Source organism: Carassius auratus, chromosome 13, assembly GCF_003368295.1.
Source record: "Carassius auratus strain Wakin chromosome 13, ASM336829v1, whole genome shotgun sequence".
Taxonomy (NCBI): domain Eukaryota; kingdom Metazoa; phylum Chordata; class Actinopteri; order Cypriniformes; family Cyprinidae; genus Carassius; species Carassius auratus.
Window position 1 is genome coordinate 13,917,912 of NC_039255.1, and position 22,615 is coordinate 13,940,526.

Genomic DNA, 22,615 nt, shown 5'->3' on the forward strand with positions numbered 1-22,615 from the left:
TCATTCATAGTATGTCCATTTAAACATCTGCATTTAGCTTAAAATTGGCATCTTTGATGACAGTATTATCTAAAGATTATTTGCATTCTGATTCTGATATCTAAAGGCACAAAAAATATATGTTTTCGCTTATTGCATGGATTTTTACCCATTTCCCTCTACTTGTTCCCAGTGGGGGGTTTTTGCCACCACAATGCGTGCGCAGCTGCATGTGATGTAACTGTGACGTCTACTCCAAATTGGTCTGTACACTGACCATCTGCTAAAAAAAAAAAGAATATTTACATTCTTTGTAAATTTCGTGCTCGTGATATGAACGATTTATGCTCTGAAGACACTTATACACCATTTAATGTTTCATTTAACCATTTATATCAGTCAGTGTATCGCTCCTGTTTTTTGTCTCTCTCTCTCTCTCTCTCTCTCTCTCTCTCTCTCTCTCTCTCTCTCTCTCTCTCTCTCTCTCTCTCTCTCAGAGTCTATGACATCATGGACCCCACAGAACAGTGAGAAAGCAGCACTTAGCCCAATTGGATTTTAGAGATGGTCACTGAACAACGCATCCTTTATTTATCTCTTCAGTAATGGGATAAAAAGAAAGAAAACCAGAGCACACAAAAAGAGCATGAATGGGGAAAAAAGCCACTCAAAGCCATTTCTCTTTCTAGATGCCTTTATCGTTTGCATCAGATCACAGCTATCAGTAGATTTATGTTTATTCCACTTCAAACTTGATTTATAATGCTATGGATGAATTGCATGCAGAAGGTGCAGCAAATGATAAAAACAAGTTTTATAACACATACTCAAAGTGTTTCGTTTATGTGTGTGTGTTTGTTTACATGCCAACAGTCGTTGTACGGCCATTTCTCACACTCAGATTAACTTTTCTGTAGGGAGCCGCAGCAGGGCTGAATATTAAATGTCCTGCATTAATTCTGTTTGTTGAAAAAGACATCTGCTGCGGTAAACTGAACGCATACGCACATCACTCGCAGCAGTCGCCGTTAACTCTTTCAGAGGGATCTTCATTTGGTCCTAGTGATCTTACACTCACACCCATTTCAATATGACGAAACCTGTGTGTGTGTTCATGAGAAGTACTGTGAATGCTCAGGCTGGTGGTGAATGTTTTTTTTTTAGTTTTTTTTTTATAGCTGAATTCAAGTCTGAGGCTGATGTCATTTCTGAGGATCATGCTTTGGGGCTGTCAGAAGATTGACATGCATTCACTCAGAGTACTGAATTCACAAATTTGTCCCATAGAGGTTATGGCTGGACCTCATAAAGGCTTGTAAAACGGGAACATAACTCCCATATATAAACTCCCTGGGTCATTTGTACTCATCTTTCATCATATTTTGCACATTTTTCTTTAGTTTGAGGTCTGGCTCATTTCAGACAAGTAGCACACACTTGGCACAGTGTGATCTTGGACTGAGGATATGTTATGTGTAAGAGCCGTGTGTTTTTATGTGAGACTGATCTGACCCAGCAGGAGTGCCTGCATTGAGTTCATGATTTGAATTCCTACTAGCAGATCCCTGCTCCTGCAGATAACTGTGTTCGAGTGCACGTGTGCATACTTTTTAACTAGGGTCTTGTCTTGCATCATGTAGACAACTATGCTTGACTATGCTTGAGTTCCCTCCCATAAAACTCTCTAAAGGTTCCCAAAGAGGCTATGACTTTGTATACTTTTAAAGACTGATGCTCAATATCCCAGGATGGGCATTTATATTAATCTCTACATCCTGGGATTCATATCCGTCTCGAGGTTATTTGATCACATCAGTCTTTTCCATGTCATGAAAGTGAAAAGGGGCTGTCAAGCTTCAAAATGACCAAAAAGCACTATAAACAAATCACAAAAGTGATCCATATGATTAGTGTGCTAATATTCCAAGGCTTCTGAAGCCGAACAATAGCTTTGTCTGAGAAATTTACAGTACAGTTCAAAAGTTGAAATGAAAAGCTTGACAGAAAAGTGACAGTAAAAATATTTATAATGTTACACAATTTTTATTTCAGACTAATAATACTTTTTTTTCAGTACTCAAAAGTACAGCATCACGGTTTTTACAAAAATATTAAGCAGCACAACTGTTTTCAACATTGATAGTAATTATAAATATTTCTTGAGCACCAATCATTACATTACAGTTGTTTCTGAAATATCATCTGAAACTTGAAGACTGGAGGAATGACTGCTGAAAATTCAGCTTTCATGAGAATGAATTGCATTTTAAAATATATTCAGAAATCTGTTCTTTTTAAATTATAATAGTATTTCACATTATTACTCTGTGTTTTATACCAAACTTTTTCCAATAGCAAAAATATCTTAGAGAGATAATGTACGTGGTTCTTCACCCATAATGTTTGTGTTTTGAAACCTGTGGAGATGCATGCATTAAATGTGCTGAGCTGTTTTTTCTGTGTTTGATCCTCAGATCATCAGAAGCTAGAAAGAGAGGCCCGCATCTGCCGTCTGCTCAAACATCCCAACATAGGTGAGTCTCAACAATGTGCGCGTGGTCAGTATACTCACTCAGGGAGTGCAGATTCAAGTCCCACATGTAACATGTCTTGAATTCGTGCTCCCTTGAGTAATTAAAAACAAATGTGTGTGTGTGTGTGCGCGTACACGCGTGTGTCTGTACACAGTGAGACATACTGTACAAACATGCTAGTCACAGTCAACACAAGATTATTTGCATGGCATGAGAAAGGATGTGACTGACAAAACAGATCACACAGACAAAATCTCCACCTCATGCAAAATCATGGAAATAGCACAGGCATCATCCCCTCAGGCTCCATTCAGTGTGTGAGAACAGCACGGTGCTGTGGAAGACAGTAAAATGTGAGTGGCTAAAATGTTTCAGGATGGTGACAATGGGCACTGAGGGTAGCTAGATAATCACCAGGTCCAAAAAAAAAAGTAAGTATTTGTGAAGTAAACATTATTAAGGATTTTGAAGACTTGAAGGAAAACAATGGGATTAAAACAAATCTCCTTTAACTATGCTTACACACCACCAGACTGTTAAACAGGGATAATTCACCCAGAAGTGATTTAAACAGACAGGCTCCAAAAAAGGCAGAGATACACCATAAAAAATATGACTTTGGCTATTTCAAGTCTTCATACTATAGCTTTATGTAAAGAAATCTAAAATGCAAGTTATTGTTAATCACTCCCTAGTAGCCAGAGTTATTGATTTGACACACAATCATCCGTTGTGTTTAAGTCAAATAGAGTTATTTGTTCTTTTTCTGTCCTTGGCAGTGTAAACCTCATGTTTTTTATAATGCAAACAGAAGCTCAGACATTCTGCTTGACATTTCCTTTTTTGTAGCCTTGGTTTTCTTCTTTCTAGGAAGCGTTTGTCCTTTCCCACCCTCATACTCTTTTGTCTCTCCTCCCTCACTTTTTTCTTGCTCATGTATCCCCTCCCTTCCATTCCCAGTGGCCTAAATGCGTCTTTACTACCTTTTACTGTCTAGCCATCTTGAACGGCCCTTTCTTCTTCTTTTTCTCTCTCAGGTTGTCATGTTTTCTGCATGGACTGCCAATAAGCTTCAAACTAAAAGAGCAAATAAGTGTGTGTAGGAGAGAGAGAGCATTCTTAAATCACCTATGGCAGTAAAGACTCAAGCTAATACACACTTTGTATTTTTCTCTCCTTTTGTCTTGAACATACACAACACATGCAGGGTAACTCTCAGCCAGTGTACATGTTTGTTGTCAACAAACCCTCTTCCAAAAACCAGCAGATATGAATGCAAGATTTTGATTTATGTGTCCGGTACTTGCTTTTAAAAATATGTTTCGCTGTTTGATATCACTGGTATCCAGGGAACATGAAATCATACTAATAAACACAGACTTTTTATTGGTCAGGCAGAGTCTTTCCTTATGGTTAGTTCTGTGTAGGGCTGTGATAACGATGCAAAATTAACTCGGTTTTCAGATCTGTAAAAGAAGTGTAAAATTGAAGTAAATGTTCAGAAATGTAAAAAAAAAAAAAAAAACACGGAGGACATTTTCTGTGAATGTGTGAGACTTTTGGTTCAATAGCCTCAGTGGGGAAATAATGAGAAGAATAACAAAATGCAGTAAACGGTATAACTGTTTGCACTACAAGCATGTGTGTTCATATAGTACATTAAAATAATTGGTAAGACACCAGTTTGCAATATCAAGCAGCAAAACGAACCGGAAGTCAGTCCCATAAATTGTACAAATGATCCTACTCTTATGGGTAAAATAAGGTGGATACACATTTACAGCTGCGTTACTGCAAAACACACACATGCATGCGACACGGCTAGTATTATTACTTTTTTCCAATTTTCAAGTTCAAGTCAAAAACATTAGGGCAATTTGTTCAGAGAGTGTCATCTTCATCAGAGTTCAATGCACATTGGCTCTCCATTCAAACACGGTTCATAGTGTTAAAATGCCCTCTCTGTCCTCCTTTGGCACAGGCACCTCCCTCACATGGCAGAGATTAATATACACAGTCATAAACACAGACCCACACACAATGAGAGCAAGCTGGGGGTTTCTTAATGGCTGCATGAGAGAGATCTGGTTTCAAATCTGTAACTACCGATGACAAATTCATTTCCTTCAATCAGGATAACAAATGTTCCCTGCTATACTTGCAGTGCCACCGCTCCCTCTGTAATGCAAAGACCAGAATTCCTTCTCTGAGACGAATGATGTCCTATGCTGAGTTTTATTTGTTAGGTATTTGGAGTTGCTCTTTATGAATGTTTCAAATGGGTCAGTTATGGGGTTCATTTCAGCTAGGATGCTGCCTTAAAAGGCATTATGCAGCAAGGTTGGGATTTGTAATGAGGATGACTTCATGGGCAGGTTAAGAAAAGGATAAAAGCTGCTTCTGTTCATCCTGCTGATGTTGTTTCTCTGTCTTACCTCATTCTCGCTTTCTGTTTTCCCTCAACAGTGCGTCTCCATGACAGTATCTCAGAAGAAGGCTTTCATTACCTGGTCTTTGACCTGTAAGTATCTGAGTCAGAGAGTGTGATCATCTGTTGAGATGAGGCCTGTATACTCACACTTTCCACTTCCTTTCAGCCTTGTTTGGCAGTAATTAGCTTTGTTAATTACAGGAAAATGTAATTGAAGACAATTAAACTTTTTTCTTTCTCTAGCCAGTAGGCCCATTTCTCTGTATCATATATTTCAGAAATTCCTTTGCATAAGTCATGCTGACATCATGTTAAACAATTATCAGATTCTGAAGTGTTGTTGAGATGTAGACTCCTACACACACTAACTGTAGTGTGTGTGAGAGCAAGACATGCGTGTAAGTGTAAGTGTGTGTAGATTGTGACTGTATGGCCCTCTCTCAGGGCTCTTGTTTCATTAGGACGCTGATAGCGCTCACCCGAACACTCAGGTGCTGCCCCGTGGTGATAAAACTCTCCATTAGCCACGTACTCCTCTATAGGCCTCGTGCTCTTTATAGTTTATAGCTGAATTGAACCGCTGTGGGTTCTCCGTACTTGAGTTGATAAAGCCTGTATTTCTTCTTGTAGTGTGACTGGTGGAGAACTGTTTGAAGACATTGTCGCAAGAGAATTTTACAGCGAAGCAGATGCAAGGTAAGTTTAAGAATTCACCTCAAATCATATCAGCATTTAGTTAAATTAAATTAAATTAATGCATTTAGCAGACGCTTTTATCCAAAGCGACTTACAGTGCATTCAGGCTATCAATTTTTACCTATTATGTGTTCCCGGGGGAATCGAACCCCCAACCTTGCGCTTGAAATACTTGAAATGTTCTTTTCAGAGAATATTTTTTATGTAAAAACTATGGTACATCAATCTCATAGTCTTTTATTTAGTTCTTTACTCTAAGTCCCATTGTAATACTTTCTGTTGCCACCACTGTACCATGGTACTACCACAGGCCTTGATGAAAATATCCCGTCTCTAAAACTGCCCTGTGGTCCCAGACAGTAAGACAATCATTAAATGCCAGGGTTATGCAGCTAATTATTATACGTGGTATTTTTATTTCACATAATATCACACTATGTAAATACTCTCAGTGCTTTAACAGGCATGGTAGCTGGCCTGAAATGTGGCGTTATTTTAAACCTGCTGCCTGGATAGGCATCCCCTTAAATTAAAGCTGACTGTCTACACTTCAGTCCATTTCTACTTCATATTCAGCACTAAGCTGGAACAACAAAATTAGTGTCACTTTCCAGTTACTTTTGGAAGCCACTCTCCAGACTTGAGGCATGAAGGCTGCTTCTGAGAGTTTGCATCAAGAGAGAACAGAGAGCGTTTTCACTGGAAAGTGCCTCAGTAATGGGATGGAATGGAATGCAGTCCACAGATTTTGCCAAATTTGGACACAAGAAATGCCTTCCTCGCCATCCTTCCTCAAGAGAGATTTAGGGAATATCTAATGGGGCTCTTTCTTTACTTGACTGCCGTTGCTTTTCTTTCTGCAGGCTCTCTCTCTTTTGCTCTCTCATTATATAAACCGAAGAATTCAGAAACATTTTATTTTTCAAGTATGCTTCCAAACAAACAAAAATCTCTCCGGGAGAGATGTCATCCCCACCCAACTCGCCCTCTGTCCTCGGGCCACGACCTTTTGAACAGGTTTCAGAGCTCTGTAATGAGCTGCTCACTCGCTGCATTTATAAGCATTCCAGCTTCAGCCGTGCTTGATATTTCTGTCCTCTCACGGTCTATGGAAAGACTTCTGCGGTGCAAATCTGTCAGACCAACACATGCATGTCTGTGTAGTATTACTGATATATATATATATATATATATATATATATATATATATATATATATATATATATATATATATATATATATATATATATATATATATATATATATATATATATATATATACACACACAAGCTATTGTTCAGAAGTTTAGGGTTGGTAAGATACGTACACTCAGATACCTGTACATACATGCACACATTTAGCTTCAGGAAATTTGTTTTGCCATTTGGATGACATGGCAAATGTATTTTAATTTCCAGCCTAGAAAGCTTCTCTGGCTGCTTTGAGAACCACAAAACAAACCAGATTATTTATCTGTTCATGCAAAACTCAGTTTATCTGCACTGGCCAGATTCTGCAGCTGGATTTCTCGTGCCCAGTCTTTTATTTGGAGTTAGATCCTTGTACTAATGCCTGGGTTTCTCTCACTAATCCATCCCCCTTTTCCTCCCCTCTGCTTTCTATTTCCCAGTCATTGCATCAATCAGATCCTGGAAAGCGTCAGCCACATCCACCAGCATGACATTGTGCACAGGGACCTCAAGGTGAGTCATGCCGTCACTGTGGCAACATGCCAGTACGGGAGCTTGCGTCATCCAAACCCTCCTCCTCTTGACATCACTGTGACGTCGTTTGCACACACTCCAGATGTGTGCTTGCAACATTAAATGCGGTGTAGACACGAACCTGACACCGGAGAACATGTATGTCGTTTGAATATGTTATTTCATTCTCTTGACGTCAAGGCTTATACGGTTGGCTAAGCTTGAGGGGTCATTTGATAAGTACAGTGCAGAAAGCAAACGAAGGAACATTTAAAGGATGATGGAGAGATTTGTTCTTTAAATGCCATCATTCAATCTGAACCTCACATTGGGTAGAAATTGAAAGTGTTTCCTTGTTGCTTGTCAGAGTTTACGATAATTTCCCTATGTGTCTCCACATCTCTTTAGGAGTAGATGTAGTAGAGTCTGTTTAGGATTCTTACAATAATAACTGATGAAACACATAATAGATCAGAGGCACATGGTGGACAAAAATGTCTAGCCCCACCCCTAAAAAAACAAACAAACAAAAACACACTGAACCATTAATTTCTGTATTAATTCACCTCTTCAGAAGTAAAGGAGGAGTACTGGAGGCAGGCCGGTTGCTATGGAAACCTGTGTGATGTCATGGTGGCTGCAGAGTCAAGACAGACAAGGAGGAAAAGAAAAACTAGACAGAGAAAGATGGTTTAGGAGGAACGAAATCCCTAGAGTTGCAGGACAGGGGCATTCGTTGATTTCTATTGAAGGTGTAAGGATGAAGTTCACAGATGAAATATTTCACAATGTTATTATTGTTAACTAAAATTAAAATGAATAATTTTCAGTAATTAAAATAAACTTGAAGTAAAATTGAAATATTACATGAAAAACTAGAAATGCTGCCTTGGCTACTAACCGATATAAATATGAAGAATTAAAATTATTAAAACTAAAACTGCAACAAATCTAAATTAAAGCTTACGTAATAGAAACCTAAAAAACAAAAACACAAATGCCGAAAGTATATAAAATTATAAACTAATATGAAAAAATGAAAATATAAAAATAAATAGAAATAATAATTACTAAATACTTTAATAGTATACAAGTAATACTAAAACAGCACTCACTTATTTATTCCCTTAAATTAAGTGGGAAAAAACAGTCATAGAGAATAAGCCAATAAATGTGAAATTGATTTTTAATTCTTAGCATTTTTTTTCTCAACATAATACGTTCGAAACCATTAAAGGCAGTTTGATAGAATTTGAAACATTTTAGAGAATCCCAATTAGATACATCTGCTGCATGAGTTAACCAGTCCTGTTTTGGCTTGTCTTCTGAATATTTATTAGTTTACGTCATTTGCCAATCCAGAAAGGTAATCTGGTTATGTCATCATCCCCTGATTAATATTAATTAAAATAAGTCATGGAGTGACATCACAGAAAGTCTGTTGTATCATCCTACTATAAACGTGTTAGCGCAGTTGTTGCAGGATGACGGTGCAGTGTCCAGGTCAGGGCTGTGTCTGCAGCATTCAGAGGCAGCGAGGTGTGCAGGACAGCAGGGCGGGAGAGCAGCTCACCCCTGCTCTCGTAGCATGAGATAACAAGCCCTCCTCTCTGTCTCTTCATGAATTATGCAGCTTAGAGCAATGGGCGTGCTGTCACAGCTATCCATCCGCTTTACACACACACACCAGTGAGATATAGACACCACATGCAATCTCTCTCTTCTCACACACGTACAAGCATGTGCACCATTTCTGTCTCTCTCACTTGATGCACATTGTAGGTCAAGTCTGGATCTCAGTATTCCCACGATGTGATTATGAAAGACTCTCCTCATAAAACATGCTGGATACATTTACGTCCTTTCATGCAGATCACAGCTGATTAAATTCAGCGTAGGTAGGCTTGATAATCACCTTTAGCATAATCATGCACAGAATGAATGAGCAGCCATATGGGAGTGAATGCCCATGAATTGCACTTCATAATTCCTTTGGCTCTTGCTGCTGGATATTTTATTTTCCCTATTTTTATGTGTATTACCTTTTTTGTCATCTAATTTTAAAAACACTTAATTTAATGGAACTGTAAATGCAAATGTCTAAATTAATATCAATGTCCAGTCACCTTTATTTAAATAACACTTTATGCAATACAGATTGTGTCAAAGCAGCTTTACAGTGTTAAACAGGGAAACTGTGCAGATAATGACAGAGGACAATCATAAACATTCAGTTTATCAATTAAAGTCAGTTCATTGTTGATTCAGTGATGTCATCATCCAGCTCAGTTCTCCTCTGGCCAGACGAAACCAGCATGGTGTGGTTTAATTCTAGGCTGAAACGCACATCAGACAGCAGAGTATGGCCGACGAGGTCTTTACAGGGGGATTAGTCTCTAGGGTTCATCTAATTTGACATGGTCTCCACTTACATTCATGGCTGTAGAGGTCATCTCTAGGTCTCTCCATCTGGACTGGATACAGACTAGATCCAGGTGACTGCAGTGACCATCTGATCTGGATATGGACTGGATCTTGGTGGCTACGGTGACCTCAGAATAAGAATAAAACAGACGAATATTAGCGTAAATTCCATTCTTCTTATGATGTAATCAAGTACATTGGGTGTTATGGGAAGTGTTCCCGGTTCCAGTTGACCTATTTAGTGCAGCCAAACAATCCTTTAACAGATTTGAATTTAGAAAAGTGATTGTGTGTAATGTGTATGCCAGGTTAAAGAGATGGGTCTTTAATCTAGAATTAAACTGATAAAGTGTGTTTCCCTCCTGAGTCCTGAACAATGCTAGGTAGATTGTTCCAGTTTTTAGGCACTAAATAGGAAAAGGATCTGCCGCCAGCAGTTGATTTTGATATTCTAGGTCTATCAAATGGCCAGAGTTTTGAGATTGAAGTAGACGTGAAGGACTATAAAGCGATAAGAGCTTGCTCATGTACTGAAGAGCTAAACCTGTCAGGGCTTTATAAGTAATGAGCAAGATATTAAAATGTGTATAATGTTTAATAGGGAGCCAGTGCAGTGTTGACAGAATCAAGCTAATATGATCATACTTCCTGTTTTTAGTAAGAACTCAAGCTGCTGCATTTTGGACCAGGTGGAGTTTATTAAGCATGTAGAGCAACCACCCAATAAAGCATTACAACAATCTGACCTTGAGGTCATGAACTCATGAATTAACATTTCTACATTTGACATTGAGAGCATTGTGCGTAATTCAGATGTATTTTTAAGATGAAAAATGCAGTTTTAAAAATGCTAGAAACATAACTTTAAAAGGACAGGTTGCAATCAAATTTCACCTAGGTTCCTATCTGATGGCGAAGATTTGACAGCACAGTCATCAAGTGTTAGACAGTGTTTATTACATGAAGAGGATTCAATAGTTAACAACTCTGCTTTTTCAGAATTTAGTTGTTTCTAAATGTAAAAATTCTAAGTTTCTAGAATTTAGAGTATCATTAGCATACCAGTGAAAGCTAACAGCATTTTTCCTGATGATATCTCCCAAGTGTAGCATGTAAAATGATAAAAGAAACGGTCCTAGTACTGAGCCTTGTGGTATTCCATACTGCACTTGTAAACAATATGATACCTCTTCATTCACTGCTACGGATTGATGACGGTCAATTAAGTATTATTTGAACAATGCCATCACTATATTTTCATACTGTACACTATAATTTAGTGATTTCTAAATATACTTGAAGCATTCAGAACAATTTATGTTAGGTTTTTAGTGTTATTTTTATTTGATTTAGATGAAATGGTATAAAATAACAAAGGTTTGGTCACATTTATAGTAAAATCTTGATTTTTTTTTGAGTGTGAAAAATTCCTCCAAATAGATTTCGCAAAAGAAAGCTGCTTGACTGTATTAAATTGACTGTATGAGGTGTAGATCACCACATTACTGACAATAGTCAGTGGACCTATTTTGCACTCTACAAACACTCACAACAGACAGAAATGGCACACTGCAGCTTTGTTTTAATGTTAAAATCACAGTATTGGAGATTTCAATTCTGATGTGCCCTTTTTTGTTCTTGTCTCCTCCCTCACTTTATTTCTCACTATTCCTACTTTATTCTCTCCTGCCCTTTTCTCTGTCGTGCGTACTCCTGTAGCCAGAGAACCTGCTGTTAGCCAGTAAGATGAAGGGGGCAGCAGTGAAGTTGGCTGATTTTGGCCTTGCCATCGAGGTGCAGGGAGATCAGCAAGCCTGGTTCGGTAAGACTCCTTTGCTTTTCCTTCAACTCATTGGTAGCCCCATGTCTTAAAGGAATTTGACTTGAAGCCATTCTAGATCATCCTGTTGCAAGACCGAATTAAATTCAACAGACCAAATTAATTTCTCTGGTTTCTCAAACATATTCACAGCCATGAAAATTTATCCACTCCTAAATGCCGCTGGTACTCGTAATTCTGAAAGCTGACTTCCAACTAGCAATGATTTTTCCTAATGCTCTGTTTGCTCTCAATGACATCTGTGACTCTTGTTAGGACTAGAGAGCTCTGGAGAGTAGCCAGCTTGTGTTTTTACTCTGTGCTCTTTTGGAAAATATGGAGTAGTTTTCTCAATGTTTACTGTCCTTTTTGAGTCAAATTACCAACATCATAGGGATTTTTTTACATGCTTTTCACATTTCACAGCCTTATAAGAAAGTTACGTTTATATTTTATGTTCATTTTATGCTAAGTAAAATGTTGTTGTTGAAAATCTTTTGATTTGAAATCTGTTCATTTACAGGTTTTGCAGGCACCCCTGGATACCTCTCCCCTGAAGTCCTAAGAAAGGATCCCTATGGCAAACCAGTGGATATCTGGGCTTGTGGTAAGACTTTCACAAGTTTTATTTAGAGTGTTCACATTAAAATTATTCCAAGACTTTCTTTGTTCCAATGTCTTGTATTGTTGAGTATTTGTCCAATTTTGTGAATAGTCTGTGTAAAAAATATGTAATTCATTCTCATTATTTTGGAAGAACAGTAGACTAGTGCTGGTATGAAGTTACCAATTTATGTGTCTTGGGCAGGTGTGATCTTGTATATCCTGCTGGTGGGTTACCCTCCCTTCTGGGACGAGGATCAGCACAAACTGTATCAACAGATCAAGGCTGGAGCCTATGACGTGAGTAATCACACTCACTGTTTGCCTTAATGAGCTCTTACTGCTTTATAGTCTCATGTATCTTTTAGATCTAATCAGACCTGAATATTTGTTCATATCCACATTACTATTTAAAAGTTTGGAGTTGTTGTTTCGAAATCTTTTGTTATAATAATAATGATAAAAGTATTAATATCTTTAAAAAAGATCCCACTCATCTAACACATTTGATTGGTAGTGTACATGTGTGAAGGGAACACATCACATGTCTTTTTAAAATCCAAAAAACTATATTCATCAAACCTAAATGTTTCGTCACCCAGTGTATTTGTGTTGCACAATTTATAATGTTGTTGATTCATATTTATATTGTGAGCTATATACTCAAAAATAAATGATTTAAAACTCTGACTTGAATTTATATATAACTATAAAAGACAAGTGAACGGTCAGTTATAAAATAAAAATAAATAAACGACAAGCAATGGCACAAACTAAAGTAAAATACAAAGTACAATAACAAGACTAAAATGAACTGGTGTTTTTTTTTAGGTAGGTATAAAGTAATATTCAGGTACAGAAATACCACAGAAACTAATCATTCGATTTAACTTTATAATAACACTGTGTAGTCTTCAATGTATAACTAAATATTAATGACAGACAGCAATAGGTTTAGTTAGTTTGCTGTCTCTTTAAGACCCCATGCATTGATCTAACTGTTACACATAAGTTCTGTTTCTCAACTGTTTACCAATGTTGGGGGTAATGCATTACAAGTAACGTGAGTTATGTAATCAGATTACTTTTTCAAGTAACTAGTAAAGTAACGCATTACTTTTTAATTTACAAGAGAATATCTGAGATACTTTTTCAAAAAAGTAACGCCAGAAACTCTGTTTTCCCATTTATTAACTGACAAGTCTCCTGTCCCCATAATAAGAGAAATCGGAAGTGCAGAGGCATTGTGTGCGCTTTGTGAACATGAAGTTCTAGACTAAATATGAATGTGCATTAATTCATCCCACTCGCAAAAAACAAAAAACAAAACAGATTTAGTATTCATCAAAATGAAATCTCAAATCACTGCTGAACAATCGGATATCATTGAATTTTTAGATAAACTTCCACTTACAGCCATCTCTGAAGAAGACAAGATATTTTTAGATTCGCCTTTGTCACCAGAAGAAGTCTTTAATGCTATTCAATCCATGCCTTCTAACAAATCTCCAGGTCCGGACGGTTTTCCCTGCGAGTTTTATAAGTCATTTTGGCCAGAAATTTCTCATATTCTAATGCCTGCCCTTCAAAATTTATTAGATAATGGAGTAGCCCCTGAATCATGGAGAACAGCATCAATTTGTTTAATACCCAAAAAAGACAAAGATCCCCAGGAGTGTGCTTCCTATCGGCCAATAAGTCTTCTGAATACAGATTACAAAATTCTTGCTAAAATTCTTGCTCGTAGACTTGAAACTGTTTTACCACATATTATTAAACCAGACCAGACGGGATTCATAAAAGCACGCTTTGGTACAGATAACATACGTCGGCTCCTAAATTTGATAAATGTAACTCAAGAACATAAACTCCCCGCCCTTATTATTTCCCTGGACGCAGAAAAAAGCGTTTGACAGGGTGGAATGGAAATTTCTATTTGCCACCCTTAAGAAATTCAATTTGGGCTCAAAATTGATCAAATTAATAAAATTACTTTACTCTAATCCCCAAGCTACAGTGACTACAAATGGTTTGATTTCAAAACCTTTTGATATTCAAAGAGGTACGAGGCAGGGTTGTCCCCTTTCACCCCTGCTCTTTGCCCTCATAATTGAACCTCTTGCTGAATCTGTTAGACAGTGCCAAAACTTTTTTGGAATAAAAGTGGGAAATGATGAACATCGCATATCCCTGTATGCAGACGATGTATTGCTGTATTCTTCAGAACCTGAAAAAATCAATCCCTGCATTATTAAAATGTATTTCAGATTACAGCATGTTATCTGGATACAAGATTAATCTTACCAAATCCGTGGCGCTCCCTATTAATATTTCTAATATCTCTGACCTTTTGCCTCTTTCACCTTTCAAAATAACAACATCTGGTTTTAAATACCTAGGTATTTTCATTTCACCAAAATTGGATGAATTATTTAATATAAACTATACGCCTCTTGTTGGCAGAATTAAAAAAGATCTTATTACTTGGCATTCTCTCCCTATATCCTTCTTAGGCAGAATAAATGTAATTAGAATGAATATTCTTCCAAAGTTTTTATATTTATTTCAGTCCCTCCCCTGTTACTTAGCTAATCCTTTTTTCAAAGACATTAACAAACACTTATCTAAATTCATTTGGAACAATAAAATGCCCCGTATTAATTTTAATAAGTTGACAAAACCAAAAGAGAAGGGAGGCATCGCTTTACCAAATTTACAATTTTATTATTGGTCAGCACAAGTGAAACATATGGTCAGTTGGTATAATGAACGGACTGACTCCATGTGGGTTAATATAGAAGCAACGGTTTGTGCCCCCCTTCCAATAAAATTTCTGCCTTTTATTAAAAATTTTAGAAAAATCAAAAAACATTTCAACAAACCCTATTATTCTAAACACTCTTTTGGTATGGAGAGATGTCAGAACATATCTTAAAATTCCAGCCAACCTTTCTTTGCTTTCCCCTATTGCCTATAATCCAGATTTTCCTATTTCATTACATAATATAGGTCTTTCAGACTGGTCTAAATTAGGGATCTCAACTATATCTTGCCTTTTTTTAGAGAATACATTAAAATCTTTCCAACAACTTTCATGTCAATATAATATACCACAAGCAAACTTTTTCAAATATCTCCAGTTGCGTCACTTTATAAAACCTTTATCAGATAATTGTAAACTAAGACTCAAACTTACTGCCATTGAACAAATTGTGACAAACAATTTTTCCAAGGGAATAATCTCAGTGATATATGATGCCCTTTCTGATACATGCACTTCCTCATTAGATAGTTTAAAGAACGTTTGGGAAAAGGACTTAGGTCATGAAATTGACAATGATGATTGGATCGCCCTAATTAACAACTTATACTTTAAATGTAATTCATTGGGAGTTCACGAACTTAACTACAAATTCATCAATAGAATTTATCTCACACCATTACGTTTAAAGAAAATCTATAGAAATTCGACTGGCCTATGTTTTAATTGCAAAAAACATAAGGGAACATTTCTTCACTGTTTTTGGTACTGTAGCAGAATCATCCCTTTTTGGAACAAAATACATAACTTTTTACAAGAACTCTTTGGGTTACAGTTTTGTTTCTCCTTGGAATTGTACATGCTATCTGTTGGAGTTGAGACAGTGTTTGATTCTCATGTGAAACATATGTTCTTAATTTTGGTGTATCTGGCAAAGAAATGCATACTACTATTATGGTCATCTCCTCAGGTTCCTTCTTTCAAAATGTGGATGTCTAAAATATCTATATTACTCCCGCTTGAGAAACTTACATATGACGTGCACCGAAAATCTGATGACTTTTGGCGGATATGGTCACCTCTTTGGCATTATATAAAGAACCTTCCTTGACTCTCTAATTTGTGATTCCCTGTACTTGTAATGTATTTTATCATTTGACCTTTTTTTTTTTTTTTTTTTCTTCTTCCTTTCCATTGTATTTTGCTTTGTTCTTATTTTGTATGTCTGACACTGTATCTGTGTACTTCTGATCATTGAACTGACAATAAAAAAAAAAAAAAAAAAAAAAAAAGTATTCATCAAAATGAATGAAAATGTGAATATGACGCTAACCTGCAATGATTAGATATATGAAAACACAAATGTATCTATTCCCATTTTATTAACATATGTCTTTGCTGCTGACCTTTGATCCAGTTCAACCATACTAACAAGCAAAATTGACTTTAGATAAACTATCAATCGTGCTTCATAGATTTCTTTTTTTTTAGTTTTTTTATTGCTGAAGAGTGTTGAACCTTCTTATCCTGTGTTCTTCTGTACAGACATGAATTTACTTTTCCTTTTCTTTATTCATTGCACTTTTTGGTGCGAAAGGGCTTTTAAATTGGCAATAAATAGAACTTCTTATATAGAACTTCTTATATAAAAAAATCAAGCCCTGCTCAAATTTAAAAAGTAATGCAAAAGTAACGTTTAACATTACATAAAAAAGTAACTAAGAAACTTAATTACTTTTTTTTTAGAGAGTAACACTATTTTAATGCATTTCTTTTAAAAAGCAACTTTCCCCAACACTGCTGTTTACTAGGGATGGGCATTTGGGGAAATTTCTCATTTCGATCATCGATAGGTTTCGATGGGCATAATGTATAAAATGAAAAAAATCTGAAGATTGTTATGAAAATAAAAAAAATAAAAATCTATGAAAACATGAACACATGAACATGATTAGGACAGGTTAGATGATTATGATCAAGCTGTTATTAATAAAGGAGCAAGAAATATCTGTCTGAGGTGAAGAGTATACCTATATATATACCTATAAACGGAAGCTAAGTGTAATAATAAAAACTTCCTATTCATCGGGAAGAAGGAGGCGGGAACCGGCGCACAATCAAAAGACATTTAATAATTCAAAAATAAATACAAAACGGTGCGTCAGCCCCTCACGGCGACTGACGCGCACAAATAAAAACCAAAACATAAAATAATGTCCCAGGCCTGGTCCTCTCTCGTCCTTCACTATAGTCGCTCCAGTTTTATATCCTTCCATCTCCTACGTGGGACTCGATACTGGCGGTGGGGCGCAGGTGTAGCTCATCTCCAATCACTACACCTGGCCTCACTCCTCGTTCCCACGCCTCTCGGCCCCGCCCCACTCGCCACACTAAGTCTGACACATCCTATGATAAATCAGATAACTGAGATCCATATCAGACGTAACATTACAACTTGTATCAGCACAATAGAATGCTAAGTTATGCATCAGACAGAGAGAGAAAGAGAGAGCGAGCGCGCGAGCTCCATCTGATGCGTTTTCATGACAGCGCGCTGAAAGATGGGCAAGGACAGATTTTAGAAGTTCTCATTATAAATGTATTAGATGTAGATTTGTGTTATATTTTCATCTACGTTATTAAGTGTAATAGTTGTAATTAAGTTTTATTTTTAAGTTAAGTTTTTTTTTTTTTTTTCATAAACCACCTGCGCGTTTTCGAAGCCATAGGAATTGAATTATGCCCACAAATATGACGGAAAAAAAGCTTGGCTGCATTATTATAACATCAATAATAAAATAATAACAATAATAATAGAAAAATAAAACATTTAAGAGCAATCTCATTATAGGGCATTGCTTATATGAGCATGAAACGAATAGCTGGTATGCAGCGATTTCAAAATGATTGTTCATGTTAATTAATCAGACGTAGACTAGCTCTTGCAACTTTTATCTGAAAAAAATTTGCCGATGCATATGTGAACTTGACCGAAAGTGTAACTCGGATTGCGCTTTACAAACACGAAAGTACAGTGAATTCACATTAGTGTCACTATCATTATTTTTTATGTAGCCTATTATAATATTTAATTTATATTTTGTATTCAATTTTCACTTTCTGATCAACCAAAATATTATTTAACAGCATGGAAATCACCAAGTATTGCTAAATAATTGAATAAGATTTAAAATATATTTCAGATAAAAATTATGACAAACAAATAATTTAGATTTCCGTCATCTCTACGAATATGTTTAATGTAATTAGGCTACAAATATATCCAGTCCGTTTTTAAAAAAGACCATTTCATTATTTGTCTGTGATTTAAAAATTAACACACAAAGATACTTTTCTTTTTTTGCTACTTTATTCAACTGCAATTTTTTTTAACAAAACATTGTCTTCCAGTATAACTTTAGCAGCATATTTTGATCCAGCGGTGAAACGTAGTTTTTAAAAGATAAAGAAAAAGTTCACCAAGTTTAACCAAACAACTATAAGGTTTAAAACGGAGAACAAATAGCCTAGATATTTTAACTATGGTTAAAACTCAAAACTAAAATAATAATTATATAAAAAATGGATATTATGTTTACCACGACCGGTGAAACATTCAAATGTCTATTCAAAAACATAAGGCGGTCTACATGCTCAGATGAGAGCCGAGTGCGCAGCCTGTTCACATTTAGTGGAATAAATTCGCCCCGCTGGAACAGATTTTGCAGGAACAGCCAGGTTACTGGACAAGTAAACCTTCTCTGTCCCTGAAACTAATGGGCAGCAAATCTTTCACCACCATTTCAGCGAACAGCTTTGTCGTCTTCTCGGTAACTTCTGCCTCCGTTGCATTTAGGTCTTACGGCAAGTGTTTCAGTGCTCTTCTGAGTTGCCGCTCTGTTATCGCCAGATATTTTATGTACACATTTTAGATGATAGCTCATTGTATTTGTTGTAGATTTGTGTGACAGCTTGGCGCTGCAAAGCTTAGGCCTACTCTGAACTGTATTTTCATCTAAGCCAGCCATTACTACGTGATTTTGAGGCCATGATTATCTGTCTTCTTACGTCTTTTGAGGCATCAAGTGGGAAGCTAACCAATCAGAGATCAGGGCGCCGTAACCAATAAAAAAAAAAATAATAATAATTTCGATCATCGTTTACGTGATCGATCATCGCTGTCGCGGTCGAGTACTCGATCACTGTTGCACATCCCTACTGTTTACATTCACTTAAAGGGACAGTAAGTAGGAATTACTCCCATCTAGTGGTGAAATTGTATTTTGCATTCAAAGTAATTTTGCTCTCCAGCGCCTCGCTTTTTCAAATGCGCGTTGCATCTACGGTAGGCGATATGTACCAAAAAGCTTTGACGGGATGTCTTCTATTAGCACTTCGTCGAGTTTTCCTTCAGGTGAACAGGTGTGTTATTTCAAACAAACTGCAACATGACAACAAACAAACGAATGTTACAGTATGAATTACTGACTGTGGAAAACATGAAATATTGTAATTAGTAGTTATGTCTTCTTTATACATTATATTTTCTGAATAATGTGCATTGTTAGATATGAAAAAAAAATTGTAATATAGATTGTAACACTGACTTACCTGTCGAGAAGAAAACTGGCCACTTCAGCGTCTCTTTTGAAATCTTTATCAAGCATTAGCTCTTTCCACCTAGAAAAAGCTTCCCCGGCATTAACTCTTGTTTTCTGTAATCTACGGTCACGTTTCCTTTTACATTCTATTTTTGACTGTTTTGGCGACTATGTTTTCTTCTCCTGTGGCACGGCATATGTATGGTCCATAATAAGAATGCAATCCAGACTTTTAAACTTGCCGGTGCAGTTTCAAGCGCCTCTCACTGCTCTGCACCTGCGTTTCTGGCTCTGACCGAAAACGCGTTGTGGAAACGCGTTGGCTTAGTACTTTTTGTCCCTCTCTGCTATTATAGTTTTGCAAGATGGCGGAACTACATGGAAGCCTCCGTCGACCTACCCGTCCCATGTATATAAAGATAATAAATTCTTCATTTACGAGGATTAGTTTAAACATTGGCATAGGTATTTGTACACCATTGAGGGCATATTTATGAATAAAAATATTGATTTTAGATAATAAAATACCTAAAAAGTTACTTATTATCCCTTTAATAGCCTATATACCGATAATGTTTAGTATAAATTGACCGTTTACCTGAATACTCATCAAGACGGGCAATCCCAAGCCGAAATTCCAGCCCTGCACTGCTCACATATCTGATGTAATTAAAGTAGGTGCTTACAAACAGGTCGGTTGAACAAAAGGTCTGTTTATAGTGGGTTATTTGCTTGTAACCCACTTTAAGCTATGCTCATCTCAACCAGGAACAGAAATTGAGCGCCCTTTTAATAAACCTGTCTTTTACTGCCCATCAACATGTTGACAAAGATGCTCTCATGGCCCCATACAGAGATTTTAGTGCCACAACATCGACCCAAAGTGGCAAACCCAGATTGAAGCCGTTGTAAATATTTAATTGGTTGGGATAGAGAGCAGAGTTACTCAATAATAAATGATGGCAGCCCCCTCCTCTAGAGCTCAGCACAGGAACACACAGGAGTCTTCATCATTATCATCACCACTCCAAACCCCAGAAGGAAAACAGTTTAGATTGGGATATTTCCTATTAACACTATTCTATATAGCTTATATGAGATTACAACAATCTTACAGATGGCATTGTGTCATATTTTTGTCTGTCAGCGCAGTGACCATCTGTAGCTCAAAGCTGCAGTTTGCAAACAATCCAACATGATCAAAGTATATGGATTCACCCTAATTTGATTTCATTTGTGCTTTCACCATCCCTTTTAGTCCACAAAAGCTCTCTAAGTGCATTGGTGTGTAGCATTGCAGTGTTTGTTGTATAGTGCCGTTGTCCATTTGATGGAGTGCTGTGGTGTGGGAAAGATGTGATTACGAAGGTCAGGTTTGGTTTCAGCATTTTCAGCCATTCAGGTGGAAGACACCACTTTTCCATCCATCGCTTTAGCTGCTCTGCTTTAATCTTATTAAAATCCATTACAGTCCATGGAAGCCATTGATTTGTGTGTTTGTCCATTTCTGTGTACATTTAAGCCCTCTGTTTCATACAGAAGTCTGAGACTAGTGAAAATGTTTCTATTTTTCATAATTTCCTAATGTAATACACATTTTCATTAGTTTATATTATCAGCATCAGCATAAAGTTGATGTAACATTCATAATATCTTAGTACCTGGTTTGTCCTCCTTTTGTTTTCAAGTGGAACTTCATGAACTCAAGTTTGTGTAAACCCTGATGATCATGTCAATGTTGAGCCTCACTGGAAGAACATTGTTTGTACACATCAATAATTAGTGACCTAGAACTACCGTATTTTTGGACTATAAGTCGCACCTAAGTATAAGTCGCATCAGTCCAAAAATGTGTCATGATGAGGAAAAAAACATTAAGTCGCACTGGACTATAAGTCGCATTTATTTAGAACCAAGAACCAGGAGAAAACATTACCGTCTACAGCCGCGGGAGGGCGCTCTATGTTCTCAGTGTAGACTACAGGAGCACTGAGCAGCATAGAGCGCCCTCTCACGGCTGTAGATGGTAGTGTTTTATCTTGGTTCATTTCTCTTGGTCCATGTCAAATTAATTTTGATAAGTCGCACCTGACTATAAGACGCAGGACTAGCCAAACTATGAAAAAAGTGTGACTTATAGTGCGGAAAATACGGTATTAAACTCATATTTATTTCTGTAAAGCTGTTCAAAATACATATCCTTTTAAAGTAACTATACAGAAAATTTGTTTAAATGTAAAAAATGTCATTGTGCCTTAGTTTGTTCACGAATGTAATTTTTCATCATAACAATTTTGTTATAATTGTTTCAAAATCTTTCTTTTAACTTCCAGGTTTAAATGAAACAAACCACAGCGTTTCACTGTAAACCTCACTGTATATCAAGAAAAATCAGTCATCTTCTCTTTCTCTTGTCTTTTCATGTCTTAGTTTCCCTCTCCAGAGTGGGACACTGTTACCGCAGAGGCCAAAAACCTCATCAACCAGATGTTGACCATCAACCCAGCGAAGAGGATCACGGCTGACCAAGCACTCAAACATCCGTGGGTCTGTGTAAGTGGACTTAAACCCCCAGCACTTTTGGTTGAATCGAGCAAGGCTGGTTTATATTGTTGTTACCAAGCTTTACACAGTTACATCCAACCACTGGTATAATGTCATACAGCTTAGACTCCAGTCTGCAATGAAGTAGACATGTGCTAGCCTGTTTGGTTGATGAAAAACATCAAATGAGACTTTACATACAATTTGTGTTATAAACAATCTGTCATGAAGTATAGAAAATAAAGATCTGTCCTAAGGATTGATGTCTCTTTCCCACTTAGCAACGCTCCACTGTTGCCTCCATGATTCATCGTCAAGAAACCGTTGAGTGTCTGCGCAAGTTCAATGCCCGCAGAAAACTAAAGGTCTGATTCATTTATTTCCAGCACAATAAGGTTCAATATTTTAACATTAGTTTGTTTTTGCTAGCATAAATAAACAAATTACAGTACTTTGCAGCATTTATTAATATAGATTAATGTATAATGCAAACAAAGTAAAATGGTAAATACATACATG

General features: G+C 36.8%; 1 protein-coding gene across 34 annotated transcripts in view; it reads left to right on the forward strand.

Moving 5' to 3' along the window:
• LOC113112733 (calcium/calmodulin-dependent protein kinase type II subunit gamma) overlaps nt 1-22,615 on the forward strand; it is a 66,871-nt gene that overhangs the window by 22,954 nt on the left and 21,302 nt on the right. For all 34 annotated transcript variants that reach the window (XM_026278528.1, XM_026278525.1, XM_026278526.1 and 31 more), the window contains exons 3-11: nt 2,454-2,513; nt 4,980-5,034; nt 5,575-5,640; nt 7,272-7,344; nt 11,488-11,590; nt 12,111-12,194; nt 12,396-12,490; nt 21,983-22,105; nt 22,378-22,461. In XM_026278528.1, coding sequence (XP_026134313.1) covers nt 2,454-2,513; nt 4,980-5,034; nt 5,575-5,640; nt 7,272-7,344; nt 11,488-11,590; nt 12,111-12,194; nt 12,396-12,490; nt 21,983-22,105; nt 22,378-22,461 — 743 coding nt within the window. The remainder of the gene's footprint in view (nt 1-2,453; nt 2,514-4,979; nt 5,035-5,574; nt 5,641-7,271; nt 7,345-11,487; nt 11,591-12,110; nt 12,195-12,395; nt 12,491-21,982; nt 22,106-22,377; nt 22,462-22,615) is intronic.